At 34.8% G+C, this 20,196-nt stretch overlaps 1 protein-coding gene across 1 annotated transcript in view; it reads right to left on the bottom strand.

Annotated features, from left to right (window-relative positions):
• Positions 1 to 20,196, bottom strand: part of CFAP47 (cilia and flagella associated protein 47) — a 329,354-nt gene that overhangs the window by 301,046 nt on the left and 8,112 nt on the right. The window contains exons 3-17 of the mRNA XM_075033536.1: positions 19,765 to 19,880; positions 17,467 to 17,605; positions 15,140 to 15,368; positions 14,321 to 14,481; positions 13,283 to 13,434; positions 12,464 to 12,699; positions 11,580 to 11,772; positions 9,256 to 9,469; positions 8,709 to 8,861; positions 7,023 to 7,212; positions 6,821 to 6,917; positions 5,352 to 5,568; positions 4,421 to 4,665; positions 3,277 to 3,407; positions 1,187 to 1,309 (exon numbers count right to left, since the gene is read on the bottom strand). Coding sequence (XP_074889637.1) covers positions 1,187 to 1,309; positions 3,277 to 3,407; positions 4,421 to 4,665; positions 5,352 to 5,568; positions 6,821 to 6,917; positions 7,023 to 7,212; positions 8,709 to 8,861; positions 9,256 to 9,469; positions 11,580 to 11,772; positions 12,464 to 12,699; positions 13,283 to 13,434; positions 14,321 to 14,481; positions 15,140 to 15,368; positions 17,467 to 17,605; positions 19,765 to 19,880 — 2,596 coding nt within the window. The remainder of the gene's footprint in view (positions 1 to 1,186; positions 1,310 to 3,276; positions 3,408 to 4,420; positions 4,666 to 5,351; positions 5,569 to 6,820; positions 6,918 to 7,022; positions 7,213 to 8,708; positions 8,862 to 9,255; positions 9,470 to 11,579; positions 11,773 to 12,463; positions 12,700 to 13,282; positions 13,435 to 14,320; positions 14,482 to 15,139; positions 15,369 to 17,466; positions 17,606 to 19,764; positions 19,881 to 20,196) is intronic.

Below are 20,196 nucleotides of genomic sequence, written 5' to 3' on the forward strand. Positions count from 1 at the left end.
CAAAATAAAGTAACAGATTCCTAAATATGTTGACTGTCAGTTTCTACTATGAAATAATTTTTGCACATCAGCTGGAAATTTCAGAGTCTGGGTTTTGGGTTGTTTTCATGAAGTTATTAAAACTAAGACTCGCTATCTAGCAAGTCTCCAGAACATTCTGCAAAGCATTTTTTCAGAGACAGATAAATTCCTAACTTCTTTTTTGACATTCACAGTTAGAAGATGGGACACACGATCCTAATACTGTGAAGTTCAGTAATAATACTAGGAGTAAATATTCAGTTTGCCCACAATTATTAAGGACAAAAATAGAATTTGTTCTCTTCTAATGCACTCCAAACAGATATCACACACAAGTGATAATGACCAAGAGCAACCAGCCATCTCTTGGCTTAAAAGTAATTGTGAAGGCTTAAAAGGCCGGGTATGTTTGCTTGTTTGTCTTATTGATTATGCTGATTTTATTCCTTCAGGCCCATCCTCCAAGAGTGTAGTAATAATACTTATTATTACAATGCCCAGTTGATAAACAGAGAAATATGGTATAAATCAAAATAAATTAATCAAGTTTCTTAGTACCATAATAACGTAGTAAAATAATTCTGAGGATTTAAATGAAAATTAATTTAGTAAAGCAAAATAATCTGTGATCATCACATCTGTGGTCAGGAGAACAAATGAGATTAGGTTTCATACTAATTCATGTATTACGTCTTTACCCACTCTGGCATCCATCTCATCTCTTAACCAATTCATAATACAGCTTATCTTCCTCTCAGATGTTACTCTAGCAAAGTAATCACATTTGCTGTGACCAGCCTGGGTCTATGCATGCACTGACCGGGCAGCCAGTATGAATAGGATGACTAGCCAGTTTGCTCTGTCTCTCAAAATACAAAACCCATCCAAGCTGTAACTGCTTTTTCACAGAGTACACCAGTATGTGGTTCTACCCTCACCACTTTGCTTGTCTGTCAGTCCATCTATCCATCAATCCAAATTTGACAGAGGGACAGAATTCCTATTCACATAAACCTTGTTTATTCAGAAAACCAAACAAAAAAATTAAGTAGCTGTGTATCTAATAACTGAGAACAGAAAACTGTAACATGATCTGATAAAATGAACTCCCTTCCTTTCTCCCCACCCCCAGAAATCAAATATGCTAAAAATAATTTTCATTTACTTGGAAGTAAGCATGATTGTGTCCTATGTTTTGAAGAATGGCTGTTCTACAAGTAGATAAACCCACTGGACTATGACTGAAGGGTATCCTTTGTTCCATAAACTGAACTTTAGTAGTACCAAGCTATAAAAAAAGAAGAGAAAACAAACAGACTAAATAACATAATACTAAGTACAAATAAATAATTCAGCCTAATTTTCTTTTCATTACATAATGAGCTAATATACTTGTGGAAATGCATAAATTAAAGTATTCAAATAGACAAACACAGTTTAAATGTGAGACAAGATTTACTCAATATATTGAACTTATCTAGATTTAAAGTGAACAGACAGAGTCCCAGAGATATTTCTGGGCTAATTTCAAGACAAATATTTTAATTAAATTTAATTTAACAGCACAAGCTCCATGATTTTTTTTTTTAATCCTAAATGTGTGATCAGGACAAGAAATTTTAATAGCAGTAGAAATGCCACTATTCTAATTTACACACATCCTGTTTTACATATGGCAATTTCCAAGGCTTAAAAAGAAGAAGAAAAAAAGCAAAAAAGCTACTGGGGGGGGGGGGGGGGGGGGAATAAAAGAGAAAGCAGGCACATCAAAAGGGAGAAAGTTTTCTTGGCTCCCAAAATGGAAGTTCTAGAGCATGCAGCCAGTAGAATACAGTGAAGAAAAAAAAAAAAAAAATCTGTCTCCTTCACACTCCCTGGCATGTAACATATGATAACAAATGATTAATTTAAGCTGAATTTCGCTGTTTAGAAGACTATCCAGGACATTGCTTTTCAAAGTATCAAGCACCATATTCAAATAACAATACAAAATTACATAACAGCCTGTTGTTACCCTGAAGCTCTGAAACATACCTTCCCACACACACCTTGATTTTTACCCCTGTACTATATACCTAAAGAACTATCATACCACCTTCTCAAGCACGTCTCAACCTTTGCTTGGCTAAACTATGCGTGCCAAGAAGAACAATTACCACTTAATATACAAGGACCACTAAGTTGTGGTCCCAAAGGAAGTATATAGTTGAAAACAAGAAAAAAGCATATTGTCTTTGTCTTGCTTTCTCCATCTGCTCAAGGGTAGGAAGGGTCTACAAAGGGATCTGGACAGGCTGGATTGATGGGCCGAAGACAATTGTATGAGGTTCCACAAGGACAAGTGCCGAGTCCTGCACTTGGGTCACAGCAACCCCACGCAGTGCCACAGGCTTGGGGAAGAGTGGCTGGAAAGCTGCCTGGGGAAAAGGACCTGGGGGTGCTGGTTGACAGCCGGCTGAATATGAGCCAGCAGTGTGCCCAGGTGGCCAAGGCGGCCAACGGCATCCTGGTCTGTATCAGAAATAGCATGACCAGCAGGAGCAGGGAGGTGACCGTCCCCCTGTACTGGGCACTGGTGAGGCCGCACCTCGAGTGCTGTGTTCAGTTTTGGGCCCCTCACTACAGGAAAGACATGGAGGGGCTGGAGCGTGTCCAGAGAAGGGCAACCAAGATGGTGGTGAGGGGCCTGGAGCACAAGTCTTGTGAGGAGCAGCTGAGGGAACTGGGGCTGTTTAGTCTAGAGAAGAGGAGGCTGAGGGGAGACCTGATCGCTCTCTACAACTACCTGAAAGGAGGGGGTAGCGAGGTGGGTGCTGGTCTCTTCTATCAAGTAACAAGTGATAGGACAAGAGGAAACAGCCTCAGGTTGTGCCCGGGGAGGTTCAGATTGAATGTTAGGAAAAATTTCTTTACTGAAAGGGTTATCAGGCATTGGAACAGGCTTCCCAGGGAAGTGGTTGAGTCACCATCCCTGGACGTATTCAAAAAGCACGTAGACAAGGCACTTCAGGACTGGTTTATTAGGCAGGATTGACAGTTGGACTCAATGATCTTAAAAGTCTTTTCCAACCTAAACAGTTCTATGTTTCTATGTCTTTGGAGCAATATTCTTTTCTTAAACATGTCAAATAGAAGCCATGTGAAATTAAAATAATTTTCTGAATACACAATAATATAAATATTTAAGAAATTACTTGTGTTAAAAAAAAACCCACACACATTTTGCTTCTCTAGATCTGCTTTATGAATTGTTACCTTTGCAAAACATTTCAACTTAATTGTGTTTCCTTCACGCACACACAAGTTGAATTCTCCTTCTTCTGGAGAGTTGAACCCTGGATGCCAAACAACTTCACACTCCAGATCTCTATAGGCCTCCACAAAGCCTAAATAAATGAGCATAATTTACACGTTATAGCATACCCATGTACAATTATCTAATTACACTGTATAACTAGAAGTAACTTAAGCACATTAAAGCGAAATGACCTTCTATTGCTGAATACTAAGCCTGCATTTCAAAAGGTGTTGAACAGCATGTTGAATTAAGTAAAATTAGTTTCTGATTTCTCATGACAATTGCATAATCTGTTTATTAGTATCCTGCAGTAAAATATACTCAAATTTCATTAGTATTTTTAGCCATGAATTACTCAAATAGTCAACATTTAAAAAAAATAAAAGAACAGACTATCCTTCTTGAATAATAACAATTTTGGGAAAGACCATATACATTTTCTTGCTTGCAATTGAGTCTGAACTCATATCAGCAGAAATATCTCTTCTCAAGAATCAGAGCACACCAAGTTCCTGATCCAGCCAAATCTTGTTTGAACAGTGTAATACCAATTCAGTTAGCAGTTCTTTAATAACGGAGCTCCAACATACTCCTGCAGAACACTATCTTTCAAAGGAAAGAAGGTAAAAGCTGATGTCTCACACATTTCTAACAAATACTGATCCATAATGCAAGTGGAAACTAATCCCAGATTGAACTCCATTTGTGTCACTCAGACTGTCTACATCAACTTCTTGCAGCTTCATTCATACAGTCCTTTTGGAAAATTTCCTGTCCTGACAAGCTGTATGATATTACTAACTGCCATTAAATAGCTGCTTCACTTCTTAAATATCAGCAATCCATGCTGTGAAAAATGGTTACATAAGTGCTGCTGGGTGGACATGGAGACAACAAACTGGACTGAGTATGCACTCAGTAGGGATTATACAGGGAGTGCTACTACAGTATTAATACTCTGATCCGATACGACTTTTGGGATACACTGATATTGACCCAAATCTAAAAAAATACCGTTTATAGTGTCAGCTGAATGTTTGTCTTATTTAACATTTTTGACATTTAAGACACGTGCACACACACTGTATTTGCACAGTATACCTTTGGTTGGACGTATAGAAAATGCAGTTCCTCTATCTGTAATTATAGGTTTCCAAGTAAACTCAGCAGGATGGTTTCTGGAATTGTATACCCTGACAGTTGTTCTAAATTCTGTCTCTGCTAGGTAGCCAGGAATAGGATTTAAAATCACTTCCCGTGAAGACAGCTCAAGTTCAACAGACACTGCATTTGCAACTACCAGCACATGCCCAAGGTGTTGGTTGTTTATTGTGTAAGTGAAAGACCTGTAACATAAAAATACATATTTCTCAATATTTTTACATATATATTATGTTGTAGTCAGAGTAAACTTTATGTGAAATATAATCATTAGCAAGAAAATACTTAACAAAACAATTGATTGTGAACACACAGTTAAGACTGAGAAGAGAAAGCAACTTGTAATTGTTTTGCATACAACTTCAATTATGTCAAAAGTGAAGATCGTCCCAAAGGATGATCAACCTCATACAGTCATTTTAACAGCATTAGTAAAGTGAGAGCTCCATCTCCATACCAGAAGGCCAAAAAACAGTTTGCCTATACATTTACCCATGAGCTGCATCAAAAGATCTGAGCATAGATGGGGTAATGCAACACTATGCCAGAAAGAGCACAGTATTGTCCATAAAATGTATCTTAACAAATACACTGTAAAAGCAAACTATTTTCCCTGATATACCTGTGGTTATATTGACTTTTGACAGCTTCATTCATACAGTTTGTTGGGGTTTTTTTAAACCCTATGAAACATTACTATACTAGCAAAATTTTGCAACATAAAACTGCATTAATTATTGCAGTATCACCATAAACTAGTGTACACCATTAACACTTATCATAATTACACTGACTTTAAACAAGACACATGATACTTTTTATTCTACTACTCCAAAGAAAACATGTAAATCAAGACAAATACAAGCCTTACCTTTTAAATATTCCAAGAGTGTTTGTCTCAAATACAATTGGAATATGAGTCTTTGTAAGAGGAGGCACAACCTGAGACAATGGACCCGTCTGCTGTAATTCATCAATTTCAATCTCAATTTGTATCCATATATGAACTAACAAGTTATTGATGATGTGCAGTTTTCTGGCTGTTGTAGAATACACACAAACATCACCAAAATCCATAGTAGAAGGACCTGGAATATAAAAGAAATAAAGATATTCAACATTAAAAAGTGGATGTTAATGGAAGGAAGCATAACTACTAAAACATTATGATCAAAACATTTTAGTTTTTCAAATTACAGAATTAGTCATCTAGAACAATCCTGTAGCAGAACAAATTCACACTAAAATTTGGAAGTAAGTACCATGCAAGTAAGTTCTGTGAATATTTTCAGTAGTACAACTAAAAAGCCACCACCAACATTTATTTCTTAATTCTGTCTGTTAGACAGCTATTAAAAAAAGGAAAAGCAATGTGCTAATTACTAAAGGCATTATTAATAATCATAAATACTTCTTTTTATTAATCAGGTATTTAAATGGCTAGAGAACCAGCAATTCACTGAAAGTTTATGCACTTAACCTGTTAAGTGCTTATATGCTCCCTGATGTGTGACCATTTGGTTTAATAACTCACGTAATTTGATGATGACAGAATTATCACACTACTTTATTTACCGCTATCACCATTTTTTATGCTGGTCTGCAAACTTTAGTGCTTATGGCACTAATCAAACATCTTACAAAAAGTACTTAGAGTTTTGTATTAATATGTTTATCTTATTCTACCTTTTCCCAAGTGTATCAGTATACACAGCTACACTATTCAAGTTCTGGCTTCATTGAAAATAAAAAAAAGCCCAGAAAGTACTGAAAATTTTCACTTTGCTACTACATAATTTTACTGGGAAAAAATGACCCTAAAATAGACCCGTTTTAGTACCAAGTGTTGTTAATAGATGAGTCTGTCACAGACTTTAGAAGGTGATACTCCCCATCACAGAGCATTCCACTGAAATTATTTTGAAGGAGGATCCTGAAGAATTTTTACGTTTTTGGGGTATCGCTGTTAATTCCCAGAAATATTTTGAACACTCCCATGAATCTTCCTGATATTAATGCTGGTCCAGATACTATCCAATAACAAGGCATAAGTGTATGAGTAACCTTCATACTATGCTTTGTTGATTTCTCTGTAATAGGCTGTTTTATGAGTAGTCTTTAAAGGAAGCTCTCCTTTTATATGTTCATACCTATTTACATCTCAGTGTCTTCTGAGGAGTACAAGCTTTAGTTAAACACTACTATAGATATCAAGCTGCCACCAAATTAAGCTATTTTCTATTCATGGTGAACAATCAATCATGAACATAAATTGTGTTACTATAAATAAGTGCTTTTATAACAACTATATGCATTTACTAACCAAATTAAAAATCTTACCAATGAATATTTGATGAAGCTGCTTGGATGTCAAAGTTAGACTACAATCTTCCTTCTCCTGGATAGAATATGGCATAGCGCTAAGCCCACTCCAAATCTGTGATAAGCATAAGACATCTTCTCAGCGCGGAATCAAAATTCTTATGCTTTTTTATATGGTAAACACATTATGCTTACATTACTACTCAAGCATTTAACTTACTTCTTTGATTGAAGATTTAGAACCAACTGCTGCCAATTTTTGACTAGTTAATAGGCAATTCTCATCTAAAGGAAACATTCTGAACTGTAGCTTCTCCTTGTGAAAATCTGTGATTGAAATCTTTGGTGACACAAGCCCTTCAGCTGGTTTAAGGCCTATGCTCACAGAATTATTATAAATATAAAATTGCCTATAGGGGAGGGAAAAAAAAAGAATATGTAAATCTAGAAGTTTGAGCATTTCATGTTTACACATTAAATTATTTAAGACTTTTAAACATAACAAATAATATTTTAAGTAGGAAAGTTTCATTATTAAAAAAACCTCAAGTACAGAAAATGCCTTGAAAAGTCTTTTATTGTATTGTTTAGGCAAGGATTAACATCTGTTGCACATTTTGTGACAACTGCTTAGCTAAATAGGTTGCAAGCACTATGGCTACCAAAATATAAATATTATATCATGTCTAAAATACCTTTTAAAGAACAATGATATTCTGGAGTCAAGCACTTAAAAGTTAGCAAATGCCAAGATTACAAAGGATCCTTTAATTGTATATGTCTGAACCGGACCACTTAACAGCCTAATTTTCAGAGCAATTAACTTTTCTTGGTCAAAGTTCAACTCCAACCAATCAATTTCACCTGCAACCAAGAGATTTAAAACTTCCAGAGATCTTACACAGATGTTTTGTATCAAATATTCAGAAAATTATCACTATGTTTGATAGTAACAGTGACATTCATCTGATAACTGTGAAATTTTCTTTTCTGTTCTTGCTCTTCATGCAATACACCTTGAATATATGTGTTATGGTCGTATAAACAACAGTTCATCCACTACACAACACCAGTTCCTTTCAAGAAAGCCATACATCATGCACATGCATAAAAATAAAGTAAATCCAGCTCTGCAGGCCTTGTCTGAATCATGATGTATATAAGCAGAGCAAGGTAAATTGTGATTACAAGAATAATCCACTGGCCTTATTAATTTTTAAATAATGGGCCTTGCAAACTTAACACAAGGTATTACTCCTCTTGCTTTAGAGGCTTCGGGGGGGGGGGTGTTTGTTTGTTTGTTTAAAAAAAAAAAACAAACAAAAACTTTTAAAAGTAGCAGAGCTGTCAGTTGTTCTTTTCCATTATTTTGCTCCACAATATACCAACCAAATATAGTAAATTCTTACTTCATGAATTTGTGCAAGATAAGGCTAGAAGACCAATATAATCTTTTAACCTTCTCTGTTTCATTCCACAAATTATATCATAATTTACATACTGAATCCATCACTTTGGGTGAGCTAGACATGCTAGTTGGAAATACGTCCAATTTGTTATATAAAAAGAAAAGACAATCCAACAGAATCAATGTTATGGTTTTCCTATTAACCTTAACCAACTGTTCTTAAGACTTGGCATCTTATTTTAAGTTCATTTTAATTTCAAGTTCCATGCCTCTTTCCCTACATTTTACCCAGGAAGTGATCTCTACGTGTCTAAATGAACATTTGAACAAAACAGGTTTTGAATGCATTATAAATGAAGGCCCCAAGACCATAAGCATTTCAGCATGGAACCAATTTAGGTGTATGACTAGTATCACTAAGTTAATCCTGTACGTATATACACATATTTTTCATATAAGCCTTTATACTGAGTATTTATCCTTTAAACAAAGTCTTACCTAGCAGCATCTTTCTGTAAACGACGCTGTCTTAAACTAGAAATGAAGTCTGCGTAGTATTCCTTATGTGCTTCTTTTGACAATCGTTCACAGTCAGTATAAGAAAACTCCGGATCTATATAATTATATCTTTCAGTCTTTGTGAAAATAGTCCTAAACATTTAAAGAGAATTGTAGTTTTGCTACATGCATGAAATGGTTCTGGGTCTTGTTAGAATGAAAACACATTGATTTTGCTATATACATATTTCATTGCAAATATTCTTTTTATCACAGCTGATTATTAGTATTTGACCTTGTAAAGGCAACCATAAAAATGAAATACTGAAACTGTAATAGCTACATTTGAAGTTTCATGTAAGAAAAGCAACTCAAGAAGTTTATGTGCATGAGGCTCAAGGTTAAGCAGAATGCAATGAATTTTAAAGACCTTTCAGCCTATAAAAAAAAACCCAACAGTAAACTATCATATGAGTAACCAATCTTGATCTACTATACAGTATATACAAATGTGTGGTTTTAAATATTATATTCACATAATTTTTACCTGTACTTTTTATTCCGTTCACTAGGCCTAATACTGGCTGCACGGTCATTAGGAAAAGCTGTAAGTGCATCACCCTTACAATTCCTGTTTATCCGATGAGTATGAATTTGTGTTTGGGTGGATTTAAGTATTGCCACAGGTGCTGTATCAGTGTACCATCCTGTCCCATCAGCTACAAACTGTCCAGTTGCATTGGAAATCATTGGTGTTATACCTTCAAATTCAAATAAAACGTTACATACACTTACACTAATACTTTCTAAACAAAATTCAAAGTATCAGAAAAATATTTCTTCATTTATACTGGTCCACCCAGCAGCGCAACAATCAGGCACCCATCCCATCATGTTTTTCTCAAACAAGGGGGAAGGCGACCATACTAACAGCCAACTGCCTTCCCTGGCCTAGATCACAGTCTAACAAATACTAGAGCCCAAACCACTACTACTATGTCCAGCTGTGACATTTTGTCTTGCACATGCACATGACCAAACACTCAGAGCTGCCTCTGTCACAACACTGTCCACAGTGTCCTAAAGCTTGTCTTAAGGGCTGCAAACACAGGCATGATTTTCAACAAAGAACTCCCAAGCTAGCACAACTAAAAAGAGAGCTCAGATCTTTTTCACTCTAGTTTTAGAAAAGCACATACACATTAAAGAGAAAAATTATGACAGAAACTAGGCCATGTGTTTTCTCACCTCTCCTTACATTAAGCACATGTTTAAAACAGCACTACAAATAAGTAAATCCATTCCTCAACTGCCCCTTCCTCCCTCACCTGTACAAAAACTGATACATTATACTACACATATTGGTTTTACCCACATTAACCTTACTTTACTCTAAAATGGCAAAAAAAAAAGAAAAAACACCAAACTATTTTCCATCCTCCAAGCTATAGGACTGATTACAACTTCTACTGCCCAGGGAGGCACAGTTTGCAAGAAGCTTCATTCCAGTCTCTTCCCCCCTCCACCGAATGCAGAGAGACAAGTACACATACTCATCCACAGAGATTGGGACAAGAGAACAGGAAGATATAGAGACCATCTACATAGGATCTGAAAAAACTCACTTTCCCTCCACGCTTCAATAAAGCTTAAAAGCAAAACACAGATATCAGTAGCCTATAGAGCACAATTACCCCTCATAACCTCTTTATAAACCTGCAAACAGGAGCAGAATGGGGACATTAATAGAGCAAATGTCAGGCAAGAGCATTTAGAAAAGCTGACAAAACTTGAATACTACATTAAATCTTTGATCCACAGAAACATATTTTAATTGTATTTCTGAAGCAGGAAAACTGCATGAGTTCTAGATTTCAACAATAAAACCCAGAGCCTGCAAAACTTTAGTTTCTCATCAATTCTTGATTGCCATGGACTTGAAATACCTTCCTGAAAGTAGCAGGAATGTCCAGTGGCTTATCAACCATTCTGATACTTGTAGAAAGAACATTTTATCCTGACTTTCCAATGACTTCCTCTTTTTACTTCCCAGTGCACTCTCTGAGAAATATGGGTATTGCCTTGCTGTTTTTCATTAGTGAGCACATCTTCGAGTGGACATCAGTCAGTTAAGGAATATTCAAGCTCCCCTCCTTACCTACACACAGAAACCAGATGCACCACTGTACAATACAGCGCCGTTGCACTCACACTACCTGCAGATGCTATGGCATATTTGATGCTAGAAAAAGCTACGTTTCCCATGACTGGTTTTAAAATCCAGTGACAGGCTTAGTCAAATCTACTGTAAAGTGGTTAGGAACACGAGGAAGATATTAGAGACTAATTATTACATATCCTGAAAGATTCTTTATGCTGGCACAGGCTTCACAGGATGGGAAGAGTCAATGGACATGGGACAGGTAGCAGGCTGTATTAACTGGCAAATTCACCTGGCACTAGTAACTTTCAATCAATAAAGAATACCCTGTCTCTCCTAACTTCTTTCTGTGCTTTACCAGTCTCTCTACTTACAACTGAAACATATTAGCACTGTGTAATGGCATCGCTGCCAAAAACTGAAGCCTTTATTTTCTGATTTATAAAAGTTAAATAATCATACGATGAAAATTTATGCTTTAATAGTTCAGTTTTTGTTAAAATATTGGGGGGGGGATGTTACCATTATTTTAGCTATTGTTTTATACTCTCATAAGTATATGTCATACAATTGAGCATTCCTTCTAGTCCCAAAGAGATATTATTTTTTAAAAACAAACTAAAAATAGTAAAAAAATCTCTACTATAATGTTAAAAAAATGTACTTTTAAAACATTTTATCACTTGTCACTTATCTTTTTAGCATCTTACCAGGATTAACTTTGAATAGAATGTTTTTCTGTTTAGATTTGCACACACCAATAAAGCTCAAATACATGCGGTGAAAAGATTTCGTCTTCGAAACCTGTAAATTATTATTCTCTAGTCCTGTACCAATGATATCAACAACTTGCTTCACTTTAAATGTTCCTATTTGATGGGGAGAAAATGAAAATATCACATCCTGGAAAAGAAAAGTCATTATGAGACATATGATGCAGAAAAGCAAAGAGAAAAGTTCTGTGTAATTCTGTTTAATTGAGTCACTTCTCTCCACACTTAATTCTAAGATAGGTGTTCAAAACTGGGCTTTTAGAGTATGCCAACTGTCACACATAAATTAGCAATATAAGGAAATAGAAAACTGCTACACATCAGAACAAGTCTCACTTGCTCATTTCTGGGACAACTTGTTCTCTCTTGTGCCCTGAGTTCCAGGTTATGAAATTATGGATGTTTCCATATTTGACTTAAGTTTGGCAAAGTTTCTTCCATTAAAATAAATGTTATCTTACTCAAGTATTTTTGATTTACTGAAAAAAAAAATCAAAAGGATCCTGCAAAGGTTTTATTATGAACCAATGCTTCTCAAGTCAGTGAGCTACAAAAAACTTTAAAGCCAGGAAAAACCTGGCTAAAGTTTCTTCAGTATTACAATTATTTTTTTGAAATTTAAAATAACACTTGCTGCTTCCTGGAATACAGGAAAGAGCATTCAAAGACTCTACATAAGGAAAAAAATTATATGTTTGGCTGATATTAAACATCATGGCTACTGAAATGAAATTGTTCTGGTTTACATTCAAGAAATTCCACCACTGTCCACTGTAAAGTAATCTGCATTTCTACATAATCTAAGAGAAAGAGTTAGTTACCTTTGCAGATCTTTTTTTAATTTTTCCTTTTTCAGGAAAAATATTAAAGTGAGCGGTCTTGCAGAAGCTGAATGTTACTGGAAGGGACTCAGATTCATTTCTGAGTGTGCATAGAACTTGTGTTTGTTCACCCAAATAACAGTCCATAAACTTAATAACTGGTCCTGGATTAAAAGTTAACATGACAGGAAGCCCAGAACCTGTCAAGGCTAACTCCATGTGATGCGGATGATTCACTATATTAGACAAACACAAAAAATAAACAAACAAAAAAACCCTCACACACCTATTGGCTTACAAACAGAAAGGTCATACTGTAGTTATATGGTTGCAAAAACAAAATAATACCATAATACAATATGATATATAATGCAATTTTCTATAAACTTAACATAGACATGCTTACTTATAATGGCTGTTAGATAACATATTCCCTCATTAAGGAAGTTGAGGGTGATCAAATATTCACCTGAAAATGCACAAAACTGGTATTACCAAAGTGCTGGTGACTTGCAAATGGATGGGGTCTTTTTTATATTCTCCAAATATTTACATTTATAAATAACATTTATAAGTCCCAGGTATTCACTACCAGCAGGTGTACCCATGACATGCATTATTCCCTCTTTCTTTCTACTCACTGTTCGAAGTTTTTGGTGCTAAAGCATTAAAGATGTAAGTTACAATAATTTATCTGTATTGATATAAATAAAGTAAACACAGGTTTCCCATAAAACTATGATGAAGAAATTAAAAAAAAAAATTAAAAAAATCAAAATACACAGTTTTATCATCCATATATACATTTCTGATGGTGACTATACATTTCTGATGACGTACCTGTGAATGCTGTGCCATCATTGAGGGCCTGCAGATAGCCATCTTTATTCCCAACAGCTTCAAATCTCAGAAACAGTACGTAATCTTGTTTCAGTGATGAGTCATTTACTCCAAAGTCCCTTTTAAATCTTCTGTAAGAGTCATAATCTCTAATTACAAGATGGGGAAAAAAAACCCCAACAAAACAAAAACCAAAGACACCTCAACCCACAAAAAAAAAAAATTAAAAAAAATCAAGGCTTGTTTTTCATCATCCAGTCTGGCTTCTTTGCTGTTGGTTACAGCTTGAACAAATGGTCTTTATACTTCCTTTCAGAAAATGGAACAGTAACAAATTTAAGCTCAACAATATCTGTATGCTTATATACTAGTCATTTGATATCTTTTCCAGCCTACAAGTTTTCTAAACTAATATTACATGCATAATAATCACTTGTAATTAGAGTTTAAGTAAGGGAAAGGGCAAGAGCACATTTTCTTTTTCTTTTGTGAAGAAGAAATGTTCCTTTGTGCTTACTTTTTTTTCAATGGAACGAAAGCTCTCCAAAATGTTTCAGTCTTTTGGTGATGAAATATATACATTGTCTTAATGCTGCACATATACTATATCTTTATGAAATAACTCTGCAGTCATTAAAAAGGCACTTAATTTGACACCGTAGAACTCTCTCAACAATCTTTAGAGATTCAACATGTTTAATGGGAGCTACAACTAGTTCCCTTGGCGAAATCTAATCTAATAAAATTCTTGTTCTCACAAAACAAGCTTAACCAATTCTTAGTTCAAATACATCCTTAATATATTATAAAACATCTCCTAGATAATCACTTCAGACTTTGCTTTCTCATTTGTGGTATCATGCCAAGCAATTTCTTTTAACACACAAATACATAAAAAGTCATTCAGAAAAAAATTTGCAGACACTTTAACTTCAAATTATTCTCTCTAACATAGCTCTTTACAGAAGAGTTTAGACCAATCAACTTGTGTGCATGTATCTAATTTGGACCACTCACTTTGGACTAAAGCACAATGTAACCAATGATTTCTCATAAGGTTGCAAGGTTCCTTGGTTGGGAATGCACAAGATCAAGGTGGAAACATCTATATCTCTTGTCCTATTTTTGAGGCTCAAGTCTTGTAAAACAGCATCTGCACTCCTCTGAAGATCTGTCCCCTAAAAAATAATCAAAATATGGAATAGTTCAGCCTGTTCTGCTTCCACTTTTGTGTTTGGTGGCTTGTTTGTTTTTTTTTTTTTCCCTATACATACATTTTGATATCTTTCACAAAAAAGTAGAAAGATATAATGTAAGTAATAGCACTAACATAGTTACATATCACATGGCTAATTAATCAATTTTTAAACATCAATTTCATGTCAATATTCTGAATTCCCTTTTTTAAGGATGATGCTCACTCAGATGATTTCACTGTCCAAGAAAAAAAAGTGAAACTACACATGCTTAACATCATAGAATACCAAAATATATTTTGATAATTCCTACTAAATTATAAGAAATCCAGTAGGATTTCAAGCAAATCCACTCAAGAAAAACAACAAACGAAAAAAAAAAAAACCAACACCCAGGGGATGTACTTAACATTGTTAAGGTTAAGATGTCACATAGTGAAGCAGAAATATCTGAAAAACTTAATTCCAAGGTTAAATTATAGTAAAAAAATTTGTTGGTTGGACAGAAGTTTCAGAAAGCCTATTGATCAGGAAATAGTATGACATAGTACTAGAAGATGAATGTTAAGTAACAAAAAAATGCTAAAGCAGAAATGAAAACAAGTTTTTAACTAAAATAAAAACTAGAATAGTTTCTTACCATCTCTCCTCCAATGGCATTGTCTTCCAGTACTGCTACCCAGTCCGTACACTCAGGACTTTCATTGTATAAAGATATTTGTTCAGTCTTTGAAGACCCAAAGTAAACTGGTCCAAAGTTAATGCATTCCAATACATTTCCACAAGACACTCCTAGAACTTTAAGAACTCGTTCAACCACAACAGCTTTGATCCATACTTCAGTGCAGCCATGACCTTCCAACTCCACTCTGTCAGTAAGAGTAGCAAGCAGCAATAGGTAATGTAGAAAAGTGTTAGAAATAATTAGTTTGGTTTATATTAGAACCTATACAAAACTGAACCAAATCAGAACATTTAAATCACTGGCTTTCCATAGATAAACTAAGCAGGGAGGGGGCGGGGGTGGTTAGGGAAGAGTGTACTTGACAATGTGATACCTAACAGGAATATTACCAATCAGGAAGAATCACACAATACATGGTGAAGTTTTGGAGAGCTTTTTGAGTTTTTCCCCTTTTTCCTTTTTTAGCATTTCAAACAATAGGAATGACATCTCAAAAGAATCAGAAGTCCACAGATGATACACTGCACTTATTTCTGAGAATCTTTGTATCTAGATACCAATTTCAGCATATATTTAGTAATTTTGTCTTAGGCAACTGGAGCTAGAAGTTCATCTGAATAAGCGTAAAAGAACTGCTGCTGTTCCTGCCTGAATGCTTGGTTTTGATGATACCACAAACACCAAAGGACTATATACACATTGTACAAATCTTTGTTATTAGAATTCTACTGGAACAAAGCATATTTGTTCTTGTTGCACAAAATCAAATTTAGTAATATAAGTTATTGTTCTAATAGAATCAACTAGCCTCTGAGCTAAAAAAAAAAAGAATAAAATCTTTGTTTTGAATAGTCACATGTACAACTACACAAGGGATCTAGGAGAGGATCTCAAACTCTCTAAATATATCATCTTTCAACTTCTGAACTGTGATTAGGAGATTCTCCAAGACAGAAAAGAAATATTAAAAAAAAAAAAATTAGACTCCTCTGAAAAGCATTTTGCTTGCACATAGAAGAAAAATGCTTAGAGGACAAGGCAAATGGGAATAACCAGGGTGTTTTCATCAAAACTGTACTATTTCTCCAAGTCAAATTCCTGTCAAATACCCATTGTAAGACTTTCAGTATTACCCTGTTTGTTTAAATACATATACACACACAGGTATACACATATATTTAGATATACGTGCAAGGCTTGACAAGGAAACTTGAGATTTCATTTAGTCTAAAGGATATAGCAATGACTAAGAAATGCCAAATTCACTGACAGAATTATGTAGAATTTAAGGCAGGAAATGGGTGAAGGATGAAATCCGAGCTCTGTGTAGTTATGTTCTTTCAGTTTAATAGATAAACTACCTACGAGACTGCAGGAGACAGTAGCCATTTAACCAAGATGGGGTGAAGAAAACAGTGGTGGTAGCCTGGACAGCAAAGGTCATGCTTTCTGCCTTTCACTTTCCAACCAAAAGGTTGAAACTCAGTAACCAAAGAAAATATCATATGAAGGAGGATGTAACTGTGTGGCAAAATACAGATATTGTCTTGCCAGGCACTCTTAAGAGAATTTTTCTCCTTTCCTTTCATTTTCTTTTCCAACAGGCTACAAAAAGCAAGAACAGCAAGAACTGAACTATTTAAGTCATATATCTTAATAAAAACAAAACAGGAAACACCCCCACCCTCTCAAAAATACCCAGCCACACCTTATTCACTATTATAAGAAAACAGGATTGAAAAGGACTTTCTGGATTGGTATCCACTTCCAAATTCTGGAACCTCCTAAAAAGTCTATATTCACCACTTGTAGAGAGACAAAGTAGGCATTTAAAAATAGTCTATTCTTAAAAGAGTTAGTGGTTGCAAATACATCCCCTCCATTTAAAATAAGATACACCAAAGGACATCATGTTTCTAAGACTTCTGAAACACAGAGCCGAAAGAAAAATAGCGAAGTTAGAGAAGCTAAAAAGAGTAAGGAACACAGGATGTGTAGAAAGGTGAAGATACAAAAGCTCTTGGTTAGTCGTACACTGAGAGATGTGCAAACATCTATATCATCACAACTTATGAGAGGTCTTTAATAACACAGCCAGGTATGCAATTTATGCATCATTGTTCTGTGGAGATAACATAATCATCAAATTGATTTAATAAAAATAAATGTGGAAGACAGCAACTGTCTTAACTTTTTTAAATAAACATGCACAATAAAGACTAGAATTAATAACAGACAAAAACATAACTTATAGAGCTGGATTTCTTCAGTCATACACTCACTTTATCACTTCTTTGATGATTCTGGGTACATCTGTGCAGATATCCACTTTAACCATCTTTATAGATTTCGGCTCTACCACTCCGCTAGTAGGTTCTATGTTAAGCAGGACAACCCCATCATATGATATTTTAAATGCACCTAAAAGAAACAGAATAATACACAGCATGTTACACAACATAAAGTTGTAGATTTATATTCTCCTATTACACATTTGGGATTACAAAACACATAATGCAGATATTCACAAGCAGTACATTTTCCTATGGAAACAGGAAACATGGAGTTAATCTTTTCCAAAACTCTCTCTAACACAGAGTAGATCATTATTTCCAAGGTTTCTTTAAATATTACACCCACATGTACAATGCCACTTCACAAGTTGTGATTGTAACAGAAGAGGTACTCGCATTCCAAACAAAAGAAGTTACAGAAGCTAAAAAGAGTAAGGAACACAGGATGTGTAGAAAGGTGAAGATACAAAAGCTCTTGGTTAGTCGTTACTATAAAGACATATATATAATGACTATAAAGTCGTTATTATAAAGCAGCTGTAGGTAACATTTTGTAAGTTATATGCTATTTTATACACAGCTCCAGGCAGCTACCAAAGTCAGAAAGTTAACAGCATATTGCAGGTAACAGTAGTTTTCATGGTTTGGTATGTACACAACACAACTTATTGCAGGAGAGGACAGTGAATATTTCTAGGTTATAAAAATATTTTTTAAAATGTGACAAGATTATTAAATGTGTATTTAACCAGCAGCACTGATTATCTGTCATTATATCATAGATAGCAAGAAACTGTTTCAAATGTTGTAGGAAAAATGCAGTTTGACCTCAGACAATAATCTCTGATATGAGAACAGAAGCAGGAACAAAGGACTCATTTTGTGCATGGGATAACACATGAAATGCAATCCTCGAGTCACAGGCCAGCATACAGAACTTCCTGCTTATAGTTTACATACTGCCTGTTAGTGCAACCTGCTGTATTACAATTTACAGAGCCTACAAAAACACAGATTCAGCAGCTCTTCCTTTGTCTGCCCTCAATACATTCTTCACTAACCACCGATTTCATTCTAATTTTGCCTCTGTCCAATCCTGCAAAACTCCATCACGCAGCCTGCATGTATAATACAACAGATTTTATAACTAGAAAAAGTTCCTGTACAACATGAGAAATTATACATCATGCAAATTAGTTGTAGATGCATATGTAATGTAGGTTATTCCATTTTCTTTATCTAATCATAATTCCTCAAAGTAAGAAGTTATTATGTATAAGAGTTGATTATATAAACTACATACTACACCTTTAAGTTGAGTGAGCTAGAAAAAAAAAATGCCTTTGTTTTTTGGAAAAAAAATTAAAAAATAAAATTCTGTTCTAAATAGACAGCCATTTGATTTTTTTTTTTAAATATATATTGCAACCCATTTCTATGTTTCTACAATCATGTATTTTTCTCTTGGTACAATATTTCTTGTGCAAATCTATGAAGCAAATGTTCACAAAACCTTGGCCTAATGCAAATACAGATACTTTGTGATATAATAAACAGCTGTACAAGTGAAGAACAAAACCAATTAACTGCCTTAAATTTGTTGTTTGAAACTCAGCATAGTTGCCACCCTACTTCCAGAAAAAGGTGTCTGCAGCTTTGTCCAGTGGAAAAGGCAGTCAAATAGGTTACTTGGATCACATAAACATTCTTACACTCCATTCTCCATGTTTCTTACACTCCTCGGAAGGGTCCCTCACAGAAGTTGAAGGATGTGTATGTTTTGAAAGTTGTATGATTTCAAAAGCTATAGCAGCAATATCAGACCTCTCATTATCTTCTGGTAAGAAATACGGTTCAATTCTCATCCTAGAGGACTTTAGCTCTGAAAGCACAGGGAGCTTGTAATTTATTTAATAGACAGCTCTTGGGATCACAGAATCACAAAGACAACAAAGCAAGACCAGATGTGATTTGCTACTATTTATGCTGAGCATAGTAAGCCAATGAGAAATTGTTACTTTTACATGTTTCAGGTGGGACTCATAAGTAGCGAACTCTTAAAATTTGGCAAAGTTCTAAATTCATTTTTCTTTCCTAAGTGGAAATATAATACTGCCTACAGAAGCAATGGGCCATTTATAACACCTTTAGCTACAACACTCATAATCTGCATAACCCAGAACTTCAGTTAATTTCTACTTGGCCACTGAAGTGTTAAATTGCATAAAATTACATTTGCCAAGGAAATAAAATATTTTTATAATTTAATCCATACTAAATATTTACCTGAAGATGATCCATGGTTAGCAATATTAATCTCTTTACTAATTATTTTACTGTTTGCAATCACTGCACCAAAATTAATGTCTGACTCAATTTCCAGATAACAGCACGGAATTAATCTGCAGAGAAAAGACATGGTTATATTTTCCCAAAACTTGAAAATACCTTTGCATTTTTAAAGAAATTTGATTAAGCACTCCAGTGGAAGAGAATTCTCCTTTTCTCCTAACAATGTTTATGCAACTCACTTCAGCAGTGTAGCGTACACAGGGAAGGTGTAAAAGAGATCTAGCTATGTATCAAGCTGTTTACTTTAATGGCTATTTAGTGTAACATTAAAACAACATACCTTTAAACAATTAGTCAAAATGGAATGTATAAATTTCTGTTTAATTTCAAATACTTTATTGTAGTACAAAGAACTTTAAATAAAAC

The sequence above is a fragment of the Buteo buteo genome, chromosome 8 (assembly GCF_964188355.1).
Source record: "Buteo buteo chromosome 8, bButBut1.hap1.1, whole genome shotgun sequence".
Taxonomy (NCBI): domain Eukaryota; kingdom Metazoa; phylum Chordata; class Aves; order Accipitriformes; family Accipitridae; genus Buteo; species Buteo buteo.